The following is a 23,492-nucleotide window of genomic DNA, read 5'->3' on the forward strand; positions in this document are numbered from 1 at the left end:
CTTACTGAATACTCTGCCCAAAATGAGAATGACAGCACCGTTACAGCAGTGGGCCCTCTCTTTTTCTGGGAGGCTTGGCACACACCCAAACTTGCAGAAGGACTATAACTCAGTGGTAGAACACTTGTTTGCATGTAGAAGGTCTTTGTTTCATTTCCTGGTGTCTCCAGGTAGATGTCTCCATCTTGAAACCCTGAAGAGCCAATGCCAGTCATTGTAGAGAGCAAGATGGACCAATATTCTAACTCTGTATAAGGTTATATAACTGTATAAATACATATAACTCTATATTTCTATGGTTATCCTCCACTGGAGGCAACCATGATTCTGATGTAAAAGTGAGCCTCTCACGCATTTTAATTCAGGTCTTCTCAAATTTTACAGCATTTACCAAGAAGATGAGGCAAGACAAACAGAAATCTGGGAATCAGCCCTAACACATATATATTCACAACAAGTTTTCAGATATGCTTGAAGCCAACAGCACATTTTTCATTATATATAACATATATTTATTTCAACAATATATTACATTTCTTTCTACGCAACCAGGCTATAAATACTCTATGTGCCACTTCTGATAACTCATAGCTTCCCAAGTTTTGAAATTTTATACAAGTATTGAATTAAAAAAATACAAAAGGTAAGAGCAGTCAAAATAGTTTCACAATGTCTTTTTTTTTAAAAAAAAGGGAATATTGTAATTTACAGCACGTGTTAAAAACTCTGGCATACAAACACACAGAAAACTTTCTAACAGCTCCTAGGTTGAAAAGCAGTAGTCAAAATCTGAGCAGCTAGTTATGCAACATGTCTGTGATACATGTGAGCTTACTGATAATGCTATTTGCTGGGCTACATTGGCACTACATCAGAACTTCCCCTCTCCCCAGCAAGAATCACAGTTCTGTAAATCAAGAGCGACCAAATAAACAAGGATCACAAAAACATAAGGTAAAACTCCAGGGTCAGTTAGCTGAGCCTATATGTACTGACCAAGCCAAGACAGAACTGTCTGTTTCAGTGTGAACCATTCACTGATAGAACCTCAGCTGATCAAGGACCACACAGCAAAACAGGACCTCTTTCAGTAAGAGGGATAGTCCCTCTGCTTTTTGCCAGTATCCACCAGGAAGATTTAGACTGAAGGCCCCTTTAATTGAAGAGAAATAAATGGAAATAGTTCAACGAGCCCAGCAAAGTGGCAATAGCACCTTCCTGCAAGACAGATGCCCAAAGACAAGAAAGGCACTGGCGAAATGGAAAATCCAAATGGTTTTGGCCAAACACTATTCCATGTTCACATCATTGCATAGAAATGCAGTGTATCAATATTCCACTTCATGTACACCTCACAGTTCACAACACTGTAACCAGGCACTCTAAAACAGGCATAGCCCTAGCAGTGCTTGGTGGTGACTGATAGGCTTCTTGAAGAATGAGTTTGGATCCAGTATTCCACAGAGCACTTTGGGTCCTTCTCATCAAATAAGATGCAGTAAAAGAACACATACACTTTCCAGTCCGGTGAATGTAGATGTTTTGGGCATCACATGCCACTGGCTCAAGAAAAAGGCCATGTTTGGTGCAAGTTCCAGTTATTCCTTCTTTTGGAGAGTTTCTTAAGCAGGAGGTGAGCTAAGAGGCATCCCAGCGCCATAGGCCAGTGCACTGCAAGTCTGAGAAGCATCTTTCCTGAGAGTTAAAAGTTCTGTTTCTTCACCACAGTACGCCGTGGTGTCTGTATCGTCTGAATGATATCCTGACTGGTAGCCACTTGTTGGATCTGAAGCTTCAGACATAACAGACTCATTACTTTTACTGGAGACCAGGCCACTGCAAAATAAAAATACAGAATTAGCAATTGCACAACACGCTCTGCAATTTTTCTCCCCAGTTCGGTTTTTGTTTTGTTTTGCAGATAAGCATATACCACCAATGGTAATGGTAAAAGACCCCTGGACGGTTAAATCGAGACAAAGGCAACTATGGGGTTGCGGCGCTCATCTCGCTTTCAGGCCAAGGTAGCCGGCGTTTGTCCACAAACAGCTTTCTGGGTCATGTGGCCAGCATGATTAAACCGCTTCTGGCACAGTGGAACACTGTGACGGAAGCTAGAGCACACGGAAACACCGTTTACCTTCCCGCCACAGTGATACCTATTTCTCTACTTGCACTGGTGTGCTTTCAAACTGCTAGGTTGGCAGGAGCTGGGACAGAGCAACGGGAGCTCACCCTGTCAAGGGGATTCGAACCGCCGACCTTCTGATTGGCAAGCTCAAGAGGCTCAGTGGTTTAGACCACAGCGCCACCCGCGTCCCACCACCATTGCATCAGCCACTGGGAGGGGTGGGAGGCTCCATTGACCCTGCTGAGATACCTGTTCCCAGTTGGCTCCTCTTCTCCCCGACATGAAGTTTGTCACTATAGGTAACTTTTAAGTATGGGTGCCTGAGTTCCCTTGTTTACCTCTTCCCTATCCATCCCTCTTTCCTTCTGGGCCATGTCTTTTGGATTGTAAGTCTGTGGGTAGGTACTGTCTTCAGTCTTTCAAAAAATAAAATCTTCAAGTGGCCACTCCTGTTCTAAACCATTCTGAAACAAACACATATTGCTCACTTGCCCCTTCTTACCTAAAGGGCAGCACCAGCTGTTTAGATTTATCTTCTAGTGCCTTTAGCTCTTCCGAGGCAAGAATCATCCCACTGTCTGTCTGATTATCCTGAAAGACATGTGTCAAATTGATCAATCGATGGCAAAGTGCAATGAGGACTGAAGAGCACAAGCAAAATCAAAGACTTACGTCATGAACCACTGTTGTTACTGTTGGTTCTACAGGAACGTCTTCAAAGGTCTTTACGCTCACAGGACGGCTTTTTCTTTTACTTCCTTTGCGGTGCTGACTGGAAAACAAATATATTGCCTTTGTCAGTGTTCCTGTAAGTTCAGGGGTTGCTAATGTTTAGGGGGGCGCCAATGGGCACTTTTTGTAATTATGAGAGCATATTACAAAATGGCTGCCATGGTGGAGTGGCATAATGGAACAGCTGCCATGGGGCATGAAGTAACACAAAATGGCTGCCATGCCTAAGAGTATCACAAACAGTGTTGGCTGGTGGCCAAAGGCCCTGGCAGAGTGGAAGGCAGGGATATCAGTATCAGGTGGAGCCAGAGTCAATAATAGGCAGAGTCATCCCCTGAGTTGCTGTAAAGAAGATGGCGGTAAGTTGGAGGCCAACTGAGGGCAGACTGAAGTTGGTGGGGCAGTACCCCATTCACCCGAGTAGACCAACCAACCTCCACCAATCACAAAATGAGGGAGACATCCCTCCCCACTTGCCCATCAACAGGAAAAAGGCACTGACATCAGCCACCATCACATTCATTCCCAGGAAGCAACTCTTGGCACCTCTGTTCTGTTCAAAATAGAAGGGAGGGTGCCAATTCCTGCAATCTAATGAAATGTGGGCATGTTTAAGAAGGGGTGTTCGGTGGAGCATAGGCCCAACCAATGCAAACAGGAACTGAGGAGGAAGAGTAAACAATATCTCACACATTGTGGATTCTAAGGGGTTATTTACTGAGACTTTACTGAGACCCTTGCAGGCACTGAAGTGTAGGTGGGTTCCCACGAGGCAAGACACAGTGATAACAGCAAGAACCTTTATTGAACTAACAGAACTGGACAACAGCGGCAAAGCCACAGCTTATATAGATTTCTGAAGGTCTGGGCCACTCCCACTCCCAACGCTATTGGCTGTCTCAACTTCCAAGCAGCGAATCATGACTCAGTGTTTAAGGGCCAATGGCAGAGGCCCAAATTCTGAAATGTTCTGTGATTGGATATCATGTATCGAATCAGAACACAGGGGCTCAGAATCCTTAGTCCAGACTCAAGCTCAGGCAAACACAAACCACTGAATACATAACAGGCACCATAGAAGGCATTGGTGGGGTACACTGGTGCCTGTGGGCACCATGGTGGTGACCTTTGATATAGCTGATAAGAGTGCTCTGCTCAAGCTTTTCAGTATCATAATCCAAGATCAGGGCAGCACAACCTGTGACCCACTGAGCCAAATGCAGCTCACCAGCAGCTACCTGCCTACCTGCCCAGGATGCAAAGATAGAGAGTAGTGAAGCAACAATTTGTGTCCCAGTTTGCTTTGGTGGATCACAAATGGCCGTTGTCCTGAACTCCCAAATACTTTCCATGAGTTCAGGGAAAGCAATATGCATTTGGTTCTGATGAGGTATTTCTCTGCAACCAATGACTTTGACCATGCTTTTGATAACCTGAACTGATCTGGACTCATTTGTAGCGAACTTTTTTCATCCCACTTCAAGTCTGTAAGTAAGGTTTGAGCAGAGGCTGGCAGGCTTCTGGCTTGTGTTTATGGCAGACACTTCATCATAATCATACAGTGGTACCACTGGTTACGAACTTAATTCATTTTGGAGGTCCGTTCTTAAACTGAAACCATTCTTATCCTGAGGGACGCTTTCGCTAATGGGGCCTCCCACTGCACGCGAGCCTCTGGCGCACGATTTCCATTTGCATCCTGGAGCAAAGTTCGCAGCCAGGAGCAGCTAATTCCGGGTTAGCAGAGTTCGTAACCAGAAGCATTCGTAACCAGAGGTACCACTGTAATAATTTCAGGTGATCCATCTGCCACAAGCATGGAAACCATGACTGATTACAGAACAAAGTGTCTGTATGAAACAGCCTCTTTTTTTTTACTTTTGATTCTGAAAGCAGTTCTTCTGAAGAAAACCCAAGAGACAATCTTTTCTAAAAATAAAAAAATAAACTTCAGTGGCTTACTGTTTTTCAGCATCTTTTCTCATTTTTAAGATGCAAACTAACAAAGAAGTCTGGGTCACGCTCATAATTCTTTTCATTTGGACTGACTCTGCTGGAGACGGCAGCAGCAGCTGACTCAGCAAACTCACGTACACACCCTCCGCCCTCCAAGCGAATTGTTGAAGTTGGCACCGAACATTCCACAACGCCCCTTCGCCAAAGAAAACCATCTGAGCTGGAAGCATTCCCAATGCTCTGACAATCAGCGATCCATATTCTCCTTGCAGAGGCCCCAACAGCTACCTCCATCGCCAAAGTAAGGCACTGAAATTGAACGCTGATAGGTAGCCTAAAATGGAAGTTGCCCACGGCAGATTTGGTGGTGATCTGAGAATGGCACCTCTGACAGATAAACCGGAAAAGCTCTTTCTAGGAGGCAGAACATTTGAACAAATGGCATATTTACGTTGCTAAAATATTATTTTGGGGCCTTGATGGCAGGGTGGGGGGAATAAATGCCTTCAAAAGTAAGGATGGTTCATATACAGTGGTGCCTCGCAAGACGAAATTAATTCGTTCCGCAATTCTCTTCGTCTTGCGGTTTTTTCGTCTTGCGATGCACGGTTTCCCATAGGAATGCATTGAAAATCAATTAATGCGTTCCTAGGGAAACCACCTTCAGACCAGGTCCGGGGACAGTCTGTCCCCGGACCTCTTCTGAAGGCTGGGGGGGGGGGGGACAGGCGAGCGGCATTTTAAAATCGCTCCGGACAGCGGAGGACTTCTCCGCTGTCCGGGGCGATTTAAAAGCCCCTGGGAAGGCAGGCAGGGGGGACAAAGACTTTCGCCCCCTGCCCGCCTTCAGAAGGTGTTCCCGCCCCCCGCCCCACTTCGGAACAGCTTTCCGAAGTGGGGCGGATGGGGCAGGTGTCCCGCCCCCCGCCCCACTTCGGAACAGCTTTCCGAAGTGGGGCGGCGGGGCCGGGTGTCCCCGCCTGCCCGCCCCACTTCGGAACAGCTTTCCGAAGTGGGGCGGCGGGGCCGGGTGTCCCCGCCTGCCCGCCCCACTTCGGAACAGCTTTCCGAAGTGGGGCGGCGGGGCCGGGTGTCCCCGCCTGCCCGCCCCACTTCGGAACAGCTTTCCGAAGTGGGGCGGCGGGGCCGGGTGTCCCCGCCTGCCCGCCCCACTTCGGAACAGCTTTCCGAAGTGGGGCGGCGGGGCCAGGTGTCCCCGCCCCCCGCCCCACTTCGGAACAGCTTTCCGAAGTGGGGCGGCGGGGGCGGGTGTCCCCGCCCGCCCGCCCCACTTCGGAACAGCTTTCCGAAGTGGGGCGGCGGGGCCGGGTGTCCCCGCCTGCCCGCCCCACTTCGGAACAGCTTTCCGAAGTGGGGCGGCGGGGCCAGGTGTCCCCGCCCGCCCGCCCCACTTCGGAACAGCTTTCCGAAGTGGGGCGGCGGGGGCGGGTGTCCCCGCCCGCCCGCCCCACTTCGGAACAGCTTTCCGAAGTGGGGCGGCGGGGCCGGGTGTCCCCGCCTGCCCGCCCCACTTCGGAACAGCTTTCCGAAGTGGGGCGGCGGGGCCAGGTGTCCCCGCCCGCCCGCCCCACTTCGGAACAGCTTTCCGAAGTGGGGCGGCGGGGGCGGGTGTCCCCGCCTGCCCGCCCCACTTCGGAACAGCTTTCCGAAGTGGGGCGGCGGGGCCGGGTGTCCCCGCCTGCCCGCCCCACTTCGGAACAGCTTTCCGAAGTGGGGCGGCGGGGCCAGGTGTCCCCGCCTGCCCGCCCCACTTCGGAACAGCTTTCCGAAGTGGGGCGGCGGGGGCAGGTGTTCCCCCGAGCGCTTTTAAATGCGGGCGGCTGGGAGGGAATCCCTTGGCCCCCCGCTGGACTTCCCGAAGCTCTTTTGAAGTCCGGCGGGGGTCCAAGGGATTCCTTCCCAGCGGATCTCTCTGCCAGCAGCGGCTGCTCTGCCGCTGCTGGCGGAGACTTGCCGGCATCCCGAAGCCTGTGCGCAGCGCGCCCAGGCTTCGCGGATCTCTCTGCCAGCAGCGGCAGCTCTGCCGCTGCTGGCGGAGACTTGCCGGCATCCCGAAGCCTGAGCGCAGCGCGCCCAGGCTTCGCGGATCTCTCTGCCAGCAGCGGCAGCTCTGCCGCTGCTGGCGGAGACTTGCCGGCATCCCGAAGCCTGAGCGCAGCGCGCCCAGGCTTCGCGGATCTCTCTGCCAGCAGCGGCAGCTCTGCCGCTGCTGGCGGAGACTTGCCGGCATCCCGAAGCCTGAGCGCAGCGCGCCCAGGCTTCGCGGATCTCTCTGCCAGCAGCGGCAGCTCTGCCGCTGCTGGCGGAGACTTGCCGGCATCCCGAAGCCTGAGCGCAGCGCGCCCAGGCTTCGCGGATCTCTCTGCCAGCAGCGGCAGCTCTGCCGCTGCTGGCGGAGACTTGCCGGCATGCCGAAGCCTGCGCGCAGCGCGCCCAGGCTTCGCGGATCTCTCTGCCAGCAGCGGCAGCTCTGCCGCTGCTGGCGGAGACTTGCCGGCATCCCGAAGCCTGTGCGCAGCGCGCCCAGGCTTCGCGGATCTCTCTGCCAGCAGCGGCAGCTCTGCCGCTGCTGGCGGAGACTTGCCGGCATCCCGAAGCCTGTGCGCAGCGCGCCCAGGCTTCGCGGATCTCTCTGCCAGCAGCGGCAGCTCTGCCGCTGCTGGCGGAGACTTGCCGGCATCCCGAAGCCTGAGCGCAGCGCGCCCAGGCTTCGCGGATCTCTCTGCCAGCAGCGGCAGCTCTGCCGCTGCTGGCGGAGACTTGCCGGCATGCCGAAGCCTGAGCGCAGCGCGCCCAGGCTTCGCGGATCTCTCTGCCAGCAGCGGCAGCTCTGCCGCTGCTGGCGGAGACTTGCCGGCATGCCGAAGCCTGCGCGCAGCGCGCCCAGGCTTCGCGGATCTCTCTGCCAGCAGCGGCAGCTCTGCCGCTGCTGGCGGAGACTTGCCCGGAGATTTCCCTATGGGCTTTCGTCTTGCGAAGCAAGCCCATAGGGGAATTCGTCTTGCAAGGCAAATCGCGGACGAAAAAACCTTTCGTCTAGCGAGTTTTTTGTCTTGCGAGGCATTCGTCTTGCGGGGCACTACTGTACTCTACCGGACATCACTTAAGGCAATAGTTGGTCCAGCGTGTGGCCAATTTTTGGTGCTTTACAGATGAATAGTAAGTCTAGCAAATGCTTACTGATTATTTCTCTCACATGAATAAAAAAGCATCCTGAAGTTCCTTGTTAGTTTGTTTGTTTGTTTAAGGGGACTATCTTGGCTTGCTGGGATCTTATGCGGCAGGGTCAAATTCTTTCATTTCTGAAAACTTTTAATGGAGTTTACATTTCCTTGGATACATAGTTTAAGTCTATTGAATTCCACATTGGCCATTTTAATGTTTATGTGAAAATTACGTTGAAATTCTGTTTTTTTAGCAGTAATAATAAATATTCATGCTATTTTTGCATAATTGTGAAGAAGAAGAAGAAGAAGGAGGAGGAGGAGGAGGAGGGGGGGGGCTGGCCCACCCTAGATCCCACATGAGGGCAAGAAGATGGACCCAAAGATCTGATTGCTCAGTACAAGCACCAGGTCCATGCAGCACTCATCCTGATTAGCTCAGGCTGTGCATGGTACACAGGTGCAGAACTTCCCATTTTTTCTAGTATGGGATTCGAGCCAGGGGCGTCCATTTTGTAGAACATATACTCTTCCAGCCACCTACCGCGCTGAGCATGACGACTGCCTGTGGAGGCTGCAAGACTCGGGGAGCTATATGGCTGCCTTGTTGTGTCCCTTCTTCCTTCCGAATTTTGCTCCAAAAGCTTTCCTTTTGAGAGGCATTAAGGGGTCTGAACCTCTGCCTGGGATCATTGGTGAGCCGTGGGCAGCATTTCTGTGGATGCCTGTCATTTTTACATTTTCAATTTGGGTGCTTCCTTCCTCACCTCCTGAGCCGGATGCAGTGACCATCCCCCGTTGGCGTAGCGGCAACACACCCCTCTGGTCCCAGCAAAATCAGAGTATGGAATTGCTCTACAAATATTGCAGCCTAGTGAACATGGCTAAATATAAAGACACAGCAGCACAAACTCCTTCCTCTTGCTCACCACAATCCCCACTTTCAAAGAAAAATCTGGCAGAGAGGGAAATGCCTAGCAGTCCCTATGGGATGCTCATTAGGCTACAAACCTCAGTTCTAACGTGCTGTCATAATGGAATTGAGAATCACACACTTCCTCTTCTTCCCTGCAGGAAACAGGTGAGGTTGGCAGGGACAACCCAGAATCCTCTTCTATGTTCAGCAGTGGAGTTTGTGGGAGGACAATATAGTCCTTACCATCCTGATGTAGAAAGACAGACAAAAATAGGGTTTTTAAAGATATATATAGGATTTGCGGCTGGAGGCATGTCCCCCCCCCCCCAGGGAGTTTACAGTAGTTTTTGGAGCATGACTTTACCTGGCGGACATTTGCTTGCAATACGTTTCCCAGATGTTCCACCAAATCTGAAAAGGTGGGCCTTTGTTTGGGTTCCCCATGCCAGCAGTCCAACATTGTCTGATACCTGAGAGATATAAGAGAACGGTAGCAGTGTTACAAAGCAAAATATGCCCCAGGACAAGATCATATTCTGCTTCTTAGTGGTAAAGGTAAAGGGACCCCTGACCATTAGGTCCAGCTGTGACCAACTCTGGGGTTGTGGTGCTCATCTCGCTTTATTGGCCGAGGGAGCCAGTGTACAGCTTCCGGGTCATGTGGCCAGCATAACTAAGCCACTTCTGGCGAACCAGAGCAGCGCACGGAAACGCCGTTTACCTTCCCGCTGGAGCGGTACCTATTTATCTACTTGCACTTTGACGTGCTTTCGAAGTGCTAGGTTGGCAGGAGCTGGGACCAAGCAACGGCAGCTCACCCCGTCGCAGGGATTCGTACCGCTGACCTTCTGATCAGCAAGTCCTAGGCTCTGTGGTTTAACCCACAGCGCCACCTGCGTCCCATAGTGGTAGGTAATAGCTAAGAGCAACAAGCTGGTCAATACTGTACTGCCAGAACAAGAGAAAAGTCACATTTTCACTATTAAAGTACATTTAAAGGACACGGCCTCCCGCAAAGAATCCTGGGAACTGTAGTTTGTTGAGGGTGCTAGGAATTGTAGGTCTGTGAGGAGTAAACTGCAGTTCCCAGGATGCTTTGGGCAAAGACATGTGCTATAAATATGCCCTGAATGTTCTTTAAATGTATGAGCTGACTGTGACCAAATATTTGACTTATTGCGCTTCCTTCCTCCCTGCCATTAGTAAAAGAGTCCACTGGGCACTAGTGGCTGAATTAGAATGAGATTTTTTTTTTCCTGACCCTCTCCTAAGTAAATTATCCATTTCTTAGACAAGGCATGTTTGCATCAGTAAAAATTCTTACATTTCAGGTGTTGTATAGTCTGGCGCCCTCATCCTTGTTCCCTCTTTCAGTCTTCTGCAGAACTCCTCATCAATCTTGACACCAGGGTATGGCGAGGCTCCTGAAATGACAGATTTCCTTTTAGTAAGGTGCTTAAGATGCTGCTGTTGATTTTCAGCGGAATATATGTCAATTCACTGAAATAAGAGCTAACTAAAATGATAGAAACTCAATTAGACTGGATCTAGAGAGACTCACTTACATTGGACAGGGAAATAAAATGACTGTTTGCATGAACAACAGTCATAGAATGTTCCTGAGATGTGCAGATATTTGATCTGAATTTCATATTGCCAAGCTCTCATTTTTCATTATTATTATTATTAATTTGAAAATTTTCATTTGCAAGGAAAAGAAGGGGGATGAGATTAAGTAAAATTTGAGGAGTGTCACCATCCTTATCATCATCAAACAGAGAACCGTCCTGAGACCTCCGGGTACAGAGTGGTATATAAATTCAACCAATCATCATCCTCATCATGTTACTAATAACAACAGTAAATCACCATCAATGAAAACTATCCAATTTCCAACCAGGAAAAGGATGCTTATTGCCAGAAGTGAGACCTGTTAAGAACTGCAGTGGCAAAGTTTCCTTGAGATAGATTGGGCACATCAAGAAAATTATACAACTGCTTATCCATAGAGAATACATTTATGTTTTATTAGAGCAAGATTATAAGCAATTATTTATCTTGATTAAAAAGAATATGGAATATTGGTAAAGCTCATTTAAAGCCCACTCTATATCCCCATCTTGCTTTCTCACTGAGGACTAACAGAGTGCAGACTACAAATACATTTTCTATTCTGTAACTGAAAAACATGAACTAGTTTGCCTGCAAGTTATGGAGACATGGATAGGCATCTAAAGGAGATTGCATTCATTAACTCTGTTATCAAAATGTGAGAAGTATACCATGAAATCCTATGGGAAAGGAGGGAAGGGATGCAAAGGTAGTTTAACCAGCCATCTAAAGCCTTGCCAATGTTGCTCTGTTTTTGCTTTGTTTTTCTTTGAGCAGTTTCTCTCCCACTGGGAACAATGGTAGAAAAATTACCAGAAAAGACTTAGCTGCTAAGCTGGTTTAAATGTCTCCCTGGCCTGTTGGGGAACTGAAATGGCTCTGAATCCAAGCATTTTCATGTGCTCTCCTTCGAATGACCCTGAACCACCTCAACAAACATTTTTTGGCACTTCTGACACTGGAGTTCTGACACCTGGTTTGCAGGATCTCCCTCTCAGAAGTCAGGGTTCTGCCTCTGATGTTGGGGACATCCTATGGCCCATGAGATGCCCACCCAAGGCCCATGGGATTTCACCCTGGGTACCCAAAGTAATGTGACTTACCTAAGGAAAATATCTCCCACAGCAGTACACCAAAGGACCAAACATCACTTTGAATGGTGTATACTCTGTCAAATATGGTTTCCGGTGCCATCCACTTTAGGGGTAGTCTAGCCTAAATGTTTATTAGCAAAGCAATAGACAAAAGGAAGCATTAAATATATGCCTCAATGTCATTGTTAATATCTTTTCCAAGTAAACGTCCCACTATTTCGGAGACTTCGGAAACTTACATCTCCCTTCCTGACATAATCTGGATCTTTGTAGATATCTCGGGCCAATCCAAAATCACAAATTTTGACCACGTTGTTCTCCGATAAGAGGATATTGCGAGCTGCCAGATCTCTGTGGATACACTGCAAGGAGAGGAACAATGGGCCTGTTATTTGGGTTGTTCCAAAGAGCTTTGTTAACCTTGTCTTAATTGGTATCTTCCTTGCAAGGCTCAGCATTTTGTGGGTTATTAAAATGAATGTCCCAATAAGGCTTAAATGAAACTCAGAGTTCATGCTGAGACACAGTCTTTTGCACTGCCTTAGAAGATAAATGAGAGAAGATAAATATTTGAAAACACATCCATAGACCTTCCATGTGTGGGAAGACTTGACATGAGAACGCTTTCAAACAAGCAGTACCAACTGTGGAGGTATAGTACATGCAACACAAACAGGTCGAAATTATGGGGTAGGCATGGCAAGAGAGACAGACCAAGAAGACTTCAGAGCCTGCTCCACCTGGACTCTCCCTTCTCCACACATACAGAGACCTCTACCAACAACTTCTCTGTGGAGTAGAACATTAGATGCTGGCTCTCACTGCAGTGGAGCTAATTGTTTTGTTTTGAAGGTGTGTTTCTTGGTGAATCCAGTATACAGTGGTACCTTGGCTTACGAACTTAATCTGTTCCGGAAGTCCATTCTTAAACCAAAGCGTTCTTAAACCAAGGCGTGCTTTCCCACAGCAGCGGGGGACTCAGTTTACAACAGGAAGTGGAACATGTTCTGCTTCCAAGGCAAAGTTCACAAACCAAAACATTGGGTTTGCAGCATTCTTCATCCAAGTTGTTCATAAACTAAGCTGTTCTTAAACCAAGGTGCCACTGTATTTTACAGATGATGTGTGTTTGAGAACCATGGCTTACATCACCCCACCCCACTGACCACTTGAAAATTGTTGAGAGTCTTAATGATTTTTCTGACTATTTTAGCAATTGTAATGTTCTGCATTAGATGCTGTACGATTTTTTAAAAACTGAATTTTATAGCTTCTTTTATTTCTTATATACTGTATTTTATTGTATTACAATTTGAATTCCGTAGGATTCAAACCACAATACAATAAAACATAAAGAAATAAAAGCAGCAGCAACAACAACAAAAATCAGTATGAGTATTTGAAGTGAGAGATTTGCCATCTCCCCATCTTTAACCATAAATCCACAGACATGCTGCAGAGCTGATGGATGAAGCTCATGGACCACGTCCTCAGACAACGGTTTGGAAATCCCTGTTGTAAGGCACTTAAAAAACTCTGAATTAAAGGCCAGTGTATGCCTGGTGACAGGTGAATTTACAAGTGCTGACATCTTTAGCAAAGAACTTTACAATATCAACTGCTTTAAATCAGAGTGTATAGCAACGTTGAGTGAACTCTGGCACTATCCTTATCACAATCGTTTCCAGTGCCATGCAGTCATCCGACAAATGTCATTTCCCCCCAAGAGGAATGCCTTACTTTCCGCGAGGCCAGGAATTCCATCCCCCGGGCCACCTGGAAGCTATAGCAGATGAGGTCCTCCAGGCTTAATGGGTTCTTGCAAGGATCTTCAGATGTTGCTGCAAAGAGAAAGGTCAGTGTATATAAATGCATCATACACTGCACATCCTGATTAGCACTAGGTAACACTTAGTATACAGAAACCCCATCCTTCCTTCATTTCTGGCTTCCAGGTATAGGGATGCTTGGAGCTGTGCAGTGGTAGTTACCCTCAGTGATTCAGCATGGAAAAGCAAGTTAGAATGCCATATTGTTAAAGGAAACTTCCATACTGCACCAACAGCTGCACAATGAAGGATATAACATGTGTATTTTAGATACAAAATACATATTTTATTTTAAAATACATTCATAAATTGTCAGCGAATTATCAGCGAATGGTACAGGAACACCTAATCCTATAAGAATGGGGAAGCCAAGGAAACACACTTTGATCTCAATATTCTAAAGCCATGGATAATGACGTAAGACGAAAACCCACCATCCCCCTCTTCTAAATCGCAGAGAGATCGCTCCTCTCCAAAGCCGGAACTGGCTGAGCTCTGGCTGCTTGCAATGCTGTCCAGGCGTTTCTTTGGGTCTGCAGAGACTTCACCATTTCCCTGCCTGTACCGAGCATGATCGGCCTACAAAGTTGAAAGAAAGAAAGAAAGAAAGAAAGAAAGAAAGAAAGAAAGAAAGAAAGAAAGAAAGAAGAAAGGAGGGAGATAACAGAACTTGCATTATTCTATCATGACAGAAAATAAAGGGGTGAAAACTCACACCTTATTAGAAAGGGAATATGGATGAGCAGAAGGGACGTGGGTGGCGCTGTGGGTTAAACCACAGAGCCTAGGACTTGCCGATCAGAAGGTCGGCGGTTCGAATCGCCGCAACGGAGTGAGCTCCCGTTGCTCGGTCCCTGCTCCTGCCAACCTAGCAGTTCGAAAGCATGTCAAAGTGCAAGTAGATAAATAGGAACCGCTCCGGCGGAAAGGTGTTTCCGTGCGCTGCTCTGGTTCGCCAGAAGCGACTTAGTCATGCTGGCCAGCTCCCTCGGCCCATAAAGCGAGATGAGCGCCGCAACCCCAGAGTCGGCCACGACTGGACCTAATGGTCAGGGGTCCCTTTATCTTTTATGGATGAGCAGTGATGTAGGAGAGCTGAAAATAATGCCAATATATTTCACATCTGGCAACCAACGCGCCTCTTTGGTTTCAGATAGTACACGGGTAGACGAGTCTTAAAAACCCAAAGCACAAATTTCCAAGGCCCTCTAGCAGCTATGGCAGCTCATTTACCAGAAGTAATGTATTGAGTGTTAACTCTGGAACTGTATACTCGATTCTGACCAAACTAAGCCTCCTAGAACACAGTATACATCAGGGTTTCCTAATGATATAACAGAGTATAATTTAGTAATCTACCATGAGAATAATGGAAATGTCCACACAGTAATTGCAAACGTAAAGTGTTAAGGAAGGTATAAACCCATGTTGGCCATGATACAGCCTACAGAAGTGTAGGTTTCACTTAGAAATGTTAAATGGTTATTTTAACTCCTTTTTAAAAATATTTATATTTCATTGAAAATTTTCAATGAGAAAATAAAGTAACAGACAAAAATGAAAGCAAAAAACCAAAACCAAACAAAAAGAATACTTGAAATTGTGACACAATGCAAAATATAGGTATATAAGTAATAGTTTTTCCAACTAATGAAAAATTACTAATGTGACATTATAATTTTTATAATTGTCTTTTCATAACTGCATTCCAAATATCATTGCATTTATCCAGTTATTTTCACTCCTATTCACATCCAAAAGATCTCACAGTAGAGAAGTCAAAAGGATCTTAAAACTGAAAAGCAGGGCATCCTTCCCCCTACATTTTATGCAGGCCTCACCTTGTATGGAACAAAATCATTCCGCTTGCTTCTCAAGTACACCGACAGATTTCCAAACTTGCAGTATTCAACAATCACCATGAGTGGCCCTAAAGGAACAAAATGAGAACAAGATTTAGAGGACTTTCTCGTAGCCTTTCCTCTAGCAACTGCCTATATCAGGCGTGGCTAACCTGTGGCCCTCCAGATGTTGCTGAACTCTAAATCCCATTGGCTCCAAGCAGGATGGTCAATGCTCAGAGAGACGGGAGTTGGAGTCCTGCAACATCTGGAGTTCCTCACCCCTGCTCCATATCACACCTGTTAAATGTGTGGTCCAGGAAGCAGAATGAAGCCCTCCTTACCATCACTGAAAATGCACCAGGGATCAATGAAAATATCTGTTCTTGCCTTTCGTTTCGTTTGGTAGGTGTCAAATTGTGCAGGCCTCCTCTGGACATGTTTTATTATATAGTTGCTCTCACTTTCCCATGCAACGTTTTTGTAAGTATTTTAAATATTTGATCCCCACCGGAAAGACACTGATTAGCTTACCAGAAACTAATAATAATAAAACAGTGAGAAAAAGGTATAAAAGTGCAAAAAACAACAACCCAGTAGCAAAATATTCAGCATTAAAATGGGAGGGTAAATCAATAGACCAAGCATAATTCTGCGGAATTCTATAAATCTCCATTGTATCTTGCTCAACCTAGAGCTTCTTTTTAAAGTTAAATACCTCAAAGGCACAAAGAATCAATAGGTTCTTTGCCTAGTGAAACTTCCCCTCCTGAATCTGAAACTTAGCTTCCACTTTTCACCATTATTTCAGCCAATGAGAAACTGGGTTCATGCATTTGCTGCAATAAGGCCTAGCTTTGCCATAAAACAGACCAGGAATGGGCAGGGTGAATGCATTTTTTCCCCAGCCGGCAGTGGCTTTCTAAGGATGCACAGAAAGGAACACTACCCCACATACACATTGCAACCAAGGAAGGAAAGCTCTGGTTTGCTGTTGTTTGCATTGCTGTTTTATGAAACGCTGTGTCTATTTTTGTTACACCTATTTTTGTGGCTTTTGTTTCTTGATTGCTGATCTCCAGATTGTAGACAGAAGTCTCTCTAGTCTGTCTAGCAGGCCTAGCTGCTTGAAACCCATTAATGGCAGACTCTGGGGGGTAAAGCAGTGAGCACCACTGAGCTATGCCCTCTCCACAAAGTAACAAAAAGCAACACTTACCTCCCGGCTTTGTACAGGCCCCAAGTAAATTGACCACGTTGAGATGATGCCCAATATGAATGAGGATTTTGAGCTCCGACATCAGTGCCCTATGTTCACTGTGTGTTGCACCCTCTATAAATGAAAAAGAAAGGTAGATATTGTCCTGTCTATAGAGTAGCAATAAAGGTCCACTTGCCATCTTCCTTCCAAGTAGGATGGGAAGGGACCACACAATCCAACAGGTCCGTGTGGCTTCTTTATTACAAGTGAGCAAAATATTGCATGATCAAACTTAAAGCCTATGTTCATTAAAGCGTTTCTATGAACTTAAGAAGGTGCCTTATATCAAATCAGACCACTGGTCCATGTAGCTCTGTGTTGTTTATATATTGACTGCTAGTGGCTCTATTTCCCTGGAAAATAGTGGCTCTGTTCCCTCTTTTCCCTGGAAAAGACCCTGATGTTGGGAAAGATGGAGGGCACAAGGAGAAGGGGACGACAGAGGGTGAGATGGTTGGACAGTGTTCTCGAAGCTACCAGCATGAGTCTGACCAAACTGCAGGAGGCAGTGGAAGACAGGAGGGCCTGGCGTGCTCTGGTCCATGGGGTCACGAAGAGTCGGACACAACTAAATGACTAAACAACAACAACAACAATGGCTCTATAATTTTAGAGAGGAGTCTTTCAAAGCCCAACCTGGAGATGTAGGGGACGGAACCTGGGACTTCCTGAACAGGGGCATAGCGTGGGTTACCGGCGCCTCAGGGCAGGGCAAGTGTTGCACCCCCTGGTGGACTAGGCAGTGGCCAGTCCCTTCGCCAGCCAGCATCTAATCAAGTGCGCTTCTCCTTGCAAACTAGCCCCAACCTGGAGCAGAGATAAGGCAAAGAAATGCGAAAACAAGAGCGCCGCTGTGTTGCCTTATCCTCCTGCCCTTGCCACAAGGTGCTCTGGGCAATGCACATGGCTCTGACAGTGCTTTCCCGCCTTCCTCTTCCTTCCTCACTCCCTCTCAGCCAGCCATGGGGCGGGTCACATGCAGGCATCCCTTTTCTGGCCACGAGGAGGAGGAGGAGGAGGAGACATCCCAGCTCCAAAGACCCAGCTCAGGCACAGCTTGCCTCTGGGCAGCTCCAGTCTCGGTGAGGGACTCTGTCATGAGGGCACCTGGTTGTACCCCCTCAGAAATTTGCACCCGGGCCCATGACCCCCCCTGCCCCTCCCTCATGCTGTGCCACTGTTTCTGAATGCAAAGCAGATGCTCTTCGACAGAGCTACTGTGAGGGTCGGCTCCTTGCTTGAAGGAAGCCACAAGAGGGAGCAAGATGGTATTTCATCTTAGTTTAACAAAGAAAGCATAGTGCATTTAATGTGCTTAATGAAAATTTAATAGAGAATAGGCATAAACCAGGCTTCCTCAATCTCGGTCCTCCAGATGTTTTGAGACTACAATTCCCATCATCCCTGACCACTGGTCCTGCTAGCTAGGGATCGTGGGAGTTGTAGGCCAAAAACATCTGGAGGGCCGAGGCTGAGGAAGCCTGGCATAAACAGTGGGCAGAAAGCATGTGTGGAGTTCAAAATATCTAACCAAGTTCCAAACAATCTAACAAACTGGGAAAAGAAACTCATTGCTTAATGGAAACAACTAATACAATAAAAAATGAATATACTGTACTCTCCCAATATTCTATTACTGTTATGAAAGCTTCTCACCCTATAGGTTGAGCTAAGTGAGAAAAGACTGGCCAGTTTATATCTTGTAGCTATATCCAATAGCTACAACCAATTGAGGTCTTACAATGTCATCAACAAATGCTGATTGCCCGGAACATCCTTCATAGGTGAATTTTAGTTCTCGAGCCTCACCTTTAAGCATTTTGACTGCAACAGTCCGGCAGGTAGTCATTTTATCAATTCCAAATGCATCTGCTTCAATCACTTGGCCAAAGGCTCCCCGACCAAGCGGCTTACCTGGAGACAAAATTAAACAAAAAGATAATTTTTTAAAATATTTCTACTGTCCAAGCAATTGAAGGGAGCTGGCTACGTATTTAGCAAACAAGGCTGGTGGATCGCGCCGCAATGAAGGCAGAGAGCACCACAGCTATAAAGGGAGCAAACATAAAAGCAGAATCCTGCCTCCTCACATGTTGTGTTACAGCAAAACATATACCTCAGTGTCGACCAACGTTTCTGGAAATGGCATAATGGCATCAAAACAAGAAGTCTAGAGCACAGGGTTCCTAATTGTGGTCTGTGGTCCACCAAGAAGAGTTTGGATTTGATGTCCTGCTTTATCACTACCCGAAGGAGTCTCAAAGCGGCTAACATTCTCCTTTCCCTTCCTCCCCCACAACAAACACTCTGTGAGGTGAGTGGGGCTGAGAGACTTCAAAGAGGTGTGACTAGCCCAAGGTCACCCAGCAGCTGCATGTGGAGGAGCGGAGACGCGAACCCGGTTCACCAGATTACGAGTCTGCCACTCTTAACCACTACACCACCAATGGTCTGCAAGCTTCATTTAGAGGTAGCCCTTGACCTGTCTAGGGCTTTGCGGTTATAGAGAGAAGATGGCACACCTAGTAAATTAAATGCTCATATTCAGTGCTTTGCTTCCTAGAAAAGGAGGTGCCGGTACTCACTGTGAAGTTGTTACAGTAAATTTCACACTTTTTAACCGAAAAGAGAGACTGTGTACCCTTGAGTACCCCCTGGGGGGGAGCACTGCTCCTATTGATTTTTAATTGTATTTCTATTGCTTCTTTTATTTCTTGAATTTTAATGCATACAACTTGAAATCCATGGAATTCAAATTATAACACAAAACATCCAATACATAAAAGCAGCCGTAAAAATGCAATTTTTAAAAAATCAAACAGCATTGTATTGCAACTGCTACAAAAGGCAGAAAAATCATTATGTGGTCTGCCAAGACTATGATAAAAAAAAAAGTTTGGGCACCACTGGGCTCAAGTGATTTTGTCTCTAGGCTGTTGAACTGGAGAACAGTAGGCAGCACAGTTCAACAGAATCAGGGAAACTAGGCCCTCTCATTTGTAAGCACTGTTTCATTGCCCAGGAAGTGGGCCACTATGATGTAGACACTCTGTGACAATGGAGTGTTACTTTGCATACACTTATGATTACTCCTTCTTAAAAAATTACAAAAAATCTTGTGTTCCCAAGATTGGTTGGAATCCAGTGCTGAGGTCTGGTTATGAAATTAAATAATGAATCTCCTGGGAAATTCCAACTCCACTCTAGGTATTTCTTGCAAACCTGAAAGTTTTAGCGCATACATGGTACTCTCCAGTGGATAGTGAACCAGGAGTTCCAAGCTCCAATCAGAGCACACAATGACCTCCATATTAGATATTAGGATAGCTCAGATGTAGAGTGTGGTGCCAAGGTTGCAGGTTCGATCCCCGTATAGGACAAGTTCTGTATTCCTGAATTGCAAGGGGTTGGGCTAAATGATCCTCAGGGTCTCTTCCTATACAATTCTATGATTCTATCACGCATTTCCAAAACCAGCACTTAATTAAAGCAGCCTCTGATTTCAAGTTTAGAGGGACATTTCACTTGCTCATTTGTAACGAGACCCACCTAGCTTTAGCCTATCTCTGGGGAATTCCCATGTGTTGGCATCGTAAGGGAGACGTTCACATTGTTCATCCATAGGGACTTCATCAGGATCCATGATGATAGATAGGTAGCCAGTCTTTAGTTCTCCTCCATTGGCCTGAAAAAAATAAAAGCAGTAGTCGTGCAAATTAAACACAATTATCCTTACTGCTTGGGCAATGAGCGGTGGGTCACATTTACTGGCATTATGGATGTCTGGAACTTTTTTTTTGTTTTGTTTTTTTGTCCACAGGAATGCAAGTATGCAGTTTCCCCCCAGAAACATCGCAGGGCATGTGCCCACAAATCATTGTTAATTACTTGCTTTATTAATTTCTGGAAAAGGTCTTCTTCTTCTTTTTTTTCCCCTCCACCAAATGCCTGGTCAATTAAAAAGCACAATTTATGTGCCCTCAAATTCCAGGAAAGAATGTGATGGTACCAAGAGGAAAAAATGCGGCTGTTGATTTAAAGACAATGCAAGAAACAACACAAAAGAGTCCCCATCAGTTTTCATTTGCCATGCAAGATTGATGCCGATGGGACAGTGGGAGAATGGTTTCATTACCCGCTTAACGGTCCGGAGAATGATTACGAGGAGCAACCAGAAGAACATGGCAATTACCGCCGTTCCAACCAGAATAATGAGCTCGAGGTTCGTTTTCTCATCAGTGCCTGGGAAGAGACAATCGAACAGTTCATTGATAGTAGCCCAGAGCAGGTCATCAGCTGAAGTACTGAAAGAGGTTCCTTGTCTGAGAACAAAAATGTTAGGAGTCCAACACGTAGCAAGTCAACGAAGACAAAAATGTGTTAAAGGGAAAGTGTATGTAGGACACTTCAGTACACAGCACAAATCCCTCCACTGGAACTCGAGGTGAATTCACCCAAGAGCAGTCCATAATACTGGTCAGTCAAGGCATTCTCTGATTGATTCATCTCCTCACTCTGTGAAATAAACCAAGTTGTGCACACTGGTATGTGGTAATATTGGTCTCCCAGCAGGGAGTAAAGAACTGAGCAGATCCAGTCAAAGTTAAGCACTTTTAGGTGTAATCATATGTTCCTGCAGAAAGCCCTGGGATTTTAAAAGTGCTTTAATTTTGTAGGATTGTGCCTTTTGTCTCCAGATAAATTTTCCAAAATTTCCAGTATTTCCAGTATTTCCAGTATTTATACTGCTCTGAATGGATAGAAGCCAACAAGCAGTATAATATCAAGAAATGTTGGGTAACTAATAAGCAGGGATGAACAAATTTGTTTGTTTCAGGTCTCTCAGTTTCTCATTTTTATTATCTTAAAATTTAGTTTTCCACACTTCTGCATCAATTTGCTTTTTTTTATTTTTTGAAAAATTCTCCATGAATTTCTCAACATTTCAGTGTGAATTCTCCTAACACATTTTTGACAATTATACACACATTTCTGCAAGGAATCTCTTGTAATAAAATGCATTTGCTTTCACCAACACATGCATTTAAATGTACACTTTATACATGTGGTTTTTGTCACCATTACTTGGCTGGAGAACTGCATGGCAAAATTCAGAAATATTGAAAAATATTGAAGGATGGCTGTGTTTTGGAAAGTGCAAATTGGCTAAGTTTGCTTTTTTAAATGCAAACTGAAGTGAATTTATCTCCCATCCCTACTAGTAAGGGATCAGTGGAAACAATTGGGAAAGGTAATCCCGGCTGGGCATGAGATTATGTTAAATGAGGACTCAATTGCTAGAGGAAGACAGCGCTCCTTGGGAGTAAATGAATCAAGATCCCAGAATGTTGATGGGTGACCTCACCAGCATAGGAAACAGATGTAGGAGGCTCTATACAGATTACAAAGGAACTTGACCAGGTGTAAAGATTAGAAGGCCCAAGAGTTTCAGTATCTGATATAGTGTGAGACTCCATCTTAATAGTTTCTTAGGATGCCAAAGTGCCTAAACTTGATTTTGTTATAGACAAGGTGCTATAGCTCAGGGAAGGTGATGTAGGTCCAATTCCCACCATCTTCAGGTAGAGCTGAGAAGATTCCTGCCTGCAACACTTAGAAACTGGTGCCTATCAATGTACACAAAACTAAGCTAGATGGCATGGCCCAGCAGTCTTATTTAAGTCAGCTTCTTACGGGGTAGAAGTTTACTCTGGCAAACACTGATTAAGCTTATCAGCACCAAAATGGTTCTGCAATCAACATCAAAAGAACTCATTTTACCATGAAGTTCACTCTTCACCCCATGGCTGTATATTTCAGCTCTTCCATCACGCAATCTGTGCCTCACGTTGGTTTATTGTTTTAACATCAATCGACAGCCTGCGATGAGGCGGGTGATAAATTCCCTCATTCGAATCACTCTCTCACAATCACGTTTCAATTTCTACAAGCCAAAGTAGGCTACGCTCCAGCAAGTCATGTTTGTTGGATAACCGAAAGCACGTATTTACATGGAGGTCTATTTACAGGCACTTTCCATCCCACACACACACAAAAAAATGTCACATGGCACATCACTTCAATATCCTGCTGCAGACTGTAAGAATAACAGGATATAGCTTTGGATTGCTTGGTTAAAATAAAAATAAAAACAAAACCCTCAGCAGGTCATCACGCTGGGGCAAGGTTTCTTTCACTAGCCAACAACTCTTTTTTAAAAAAAAATGTGTCTAGGGGTGGCTTGTTAATATGCAAAACAAGAAATTTGATCAGAGATTTTAACAGAAGGGTGAGATCTTTGATGAGTGAATGTGATTCAGTGGAAATATTTATTTTAGGGGGACCACTTACACATATGACTGCTCCCACAATTTACTTCAATGAAGTCAAAGGAGCCACTCAGATATCTTGTTGCGGTCCATTCAGTCTACCTAGCATCCTCCTAGTCTTTTCTATTTGGATTTTGACACTTCAGCTTATTTGTTTCTTGGCTACCACACAGTTTCTAGTCTCCCTGACTGGTCTACAGTTCTTACAAACTTATTTCCCTTCAGCCCTGATTCCACTCAACAAACCATGTAGGTCTCAGTGAGCTCAATGGTTTTCTGCAAGAAGAGCTTGCAACATATATTTACATTTAAACCGGGAGGGAAAGGACTATCGAGACCCTGCAGTAATTGATTGTCTGCATCAACTAGATGATCTCTGAGGTACTATCAAATTTTATGCTTCTATGAGAATAAAATAGAAATGGAGCAGAAAGTAACACTTTGCAAAACCCAGAGACCCGTGGTTCATACCAACCTTCTACTTCAAAAAACGCAGCTGCTTTTGAACAGCCCAGGATATTACAAGCATGGCAAGTGTAGAGACCTTCGTCTTCCTTCCTCACCCTCCGTATAGTGAGAGTTCTGTTCCCATCTTTCAAAACAATAC

At 45.9% G+C, this 23,492-nt stretch overlaps 1 protein-coding gene across 1 annotated transcript in view; it reads right to left on the reverse strand.

The window, feature by feature from the left end:
- Positions 1-488: 488 nt before the first annotated feature.
- KDR (kinase insert domain receptor) overlaps positions 489-23,492 on the reverse strand; it is a 50,127-nt gene continuing 27,123 nt past the window's right edge. The window contains exons 15-30 of the mRNA XM_083459748.1: positions 23,361-23,492; positions 20,692-20,798; positions 20,106-20,241; positions 18,366-18,470; positions 16,515-16,628; positions 15,296-15,384; positions 13,889-14,033; positions 13,366-13,466; positions 11,865-11,987; positions 11,635-11,746; positions 10,245-10,344; positions 9,285-9,390; positions 9,016-9,167; positions 2,804-2,903; positions 2,634-2,722; positions 489-1,836 (exon numbers count right to left, since the gene is read on the reverse strand). Of these exons, the coding sequence (XP_083315874.1) occupies positions 1,623-1,836; positions 2,634-2,722; positions 2,804-2,903; positions 9,016-9,167; positions 9,285-9,390; positions 10,245-10,344; positions 11,635-11,746; positions 11,865-11,987; positions 13,366-13,466; positions 13,889-14,033; positions 15,296-15,384; positions 16,515-16,628; positions 18,366-18,470; positions 20,106-20,241; positions 20,692-20,798; positions 23,361-23,492 (1,925 nt within the window). The 3' untranslated portion in view covers positions 489-1,622. The remainder of the gene's footprint in view (positions 1,837-2,633; positions 2,723-2,803; positions 2,904-9,015; positions 9,168-9,284; positions 9,391-10,244; positions 10,345-11,634; positions 11,747-11,864; positions 11,988-13,365; positions 13,467-13,888; positions 14,034-15,295; positions 15,385-16,514; positions 16,629-18,365; positions 18,471-20,105; positions 20,242-20,691; positions 20,799-23,360) is intronic.

The sequence above is a fragment of the Podarcis liolepis genome, assembly GCF_965112155.1.
Source record: "Podarcis liolepis genome assembly, chromosome: 9".
NCBI lineage: Eukaryota > Metazoa > Chordata > Lepidosauria > Squamata > Lacertidae > Podarcis > Podarcis liolepis.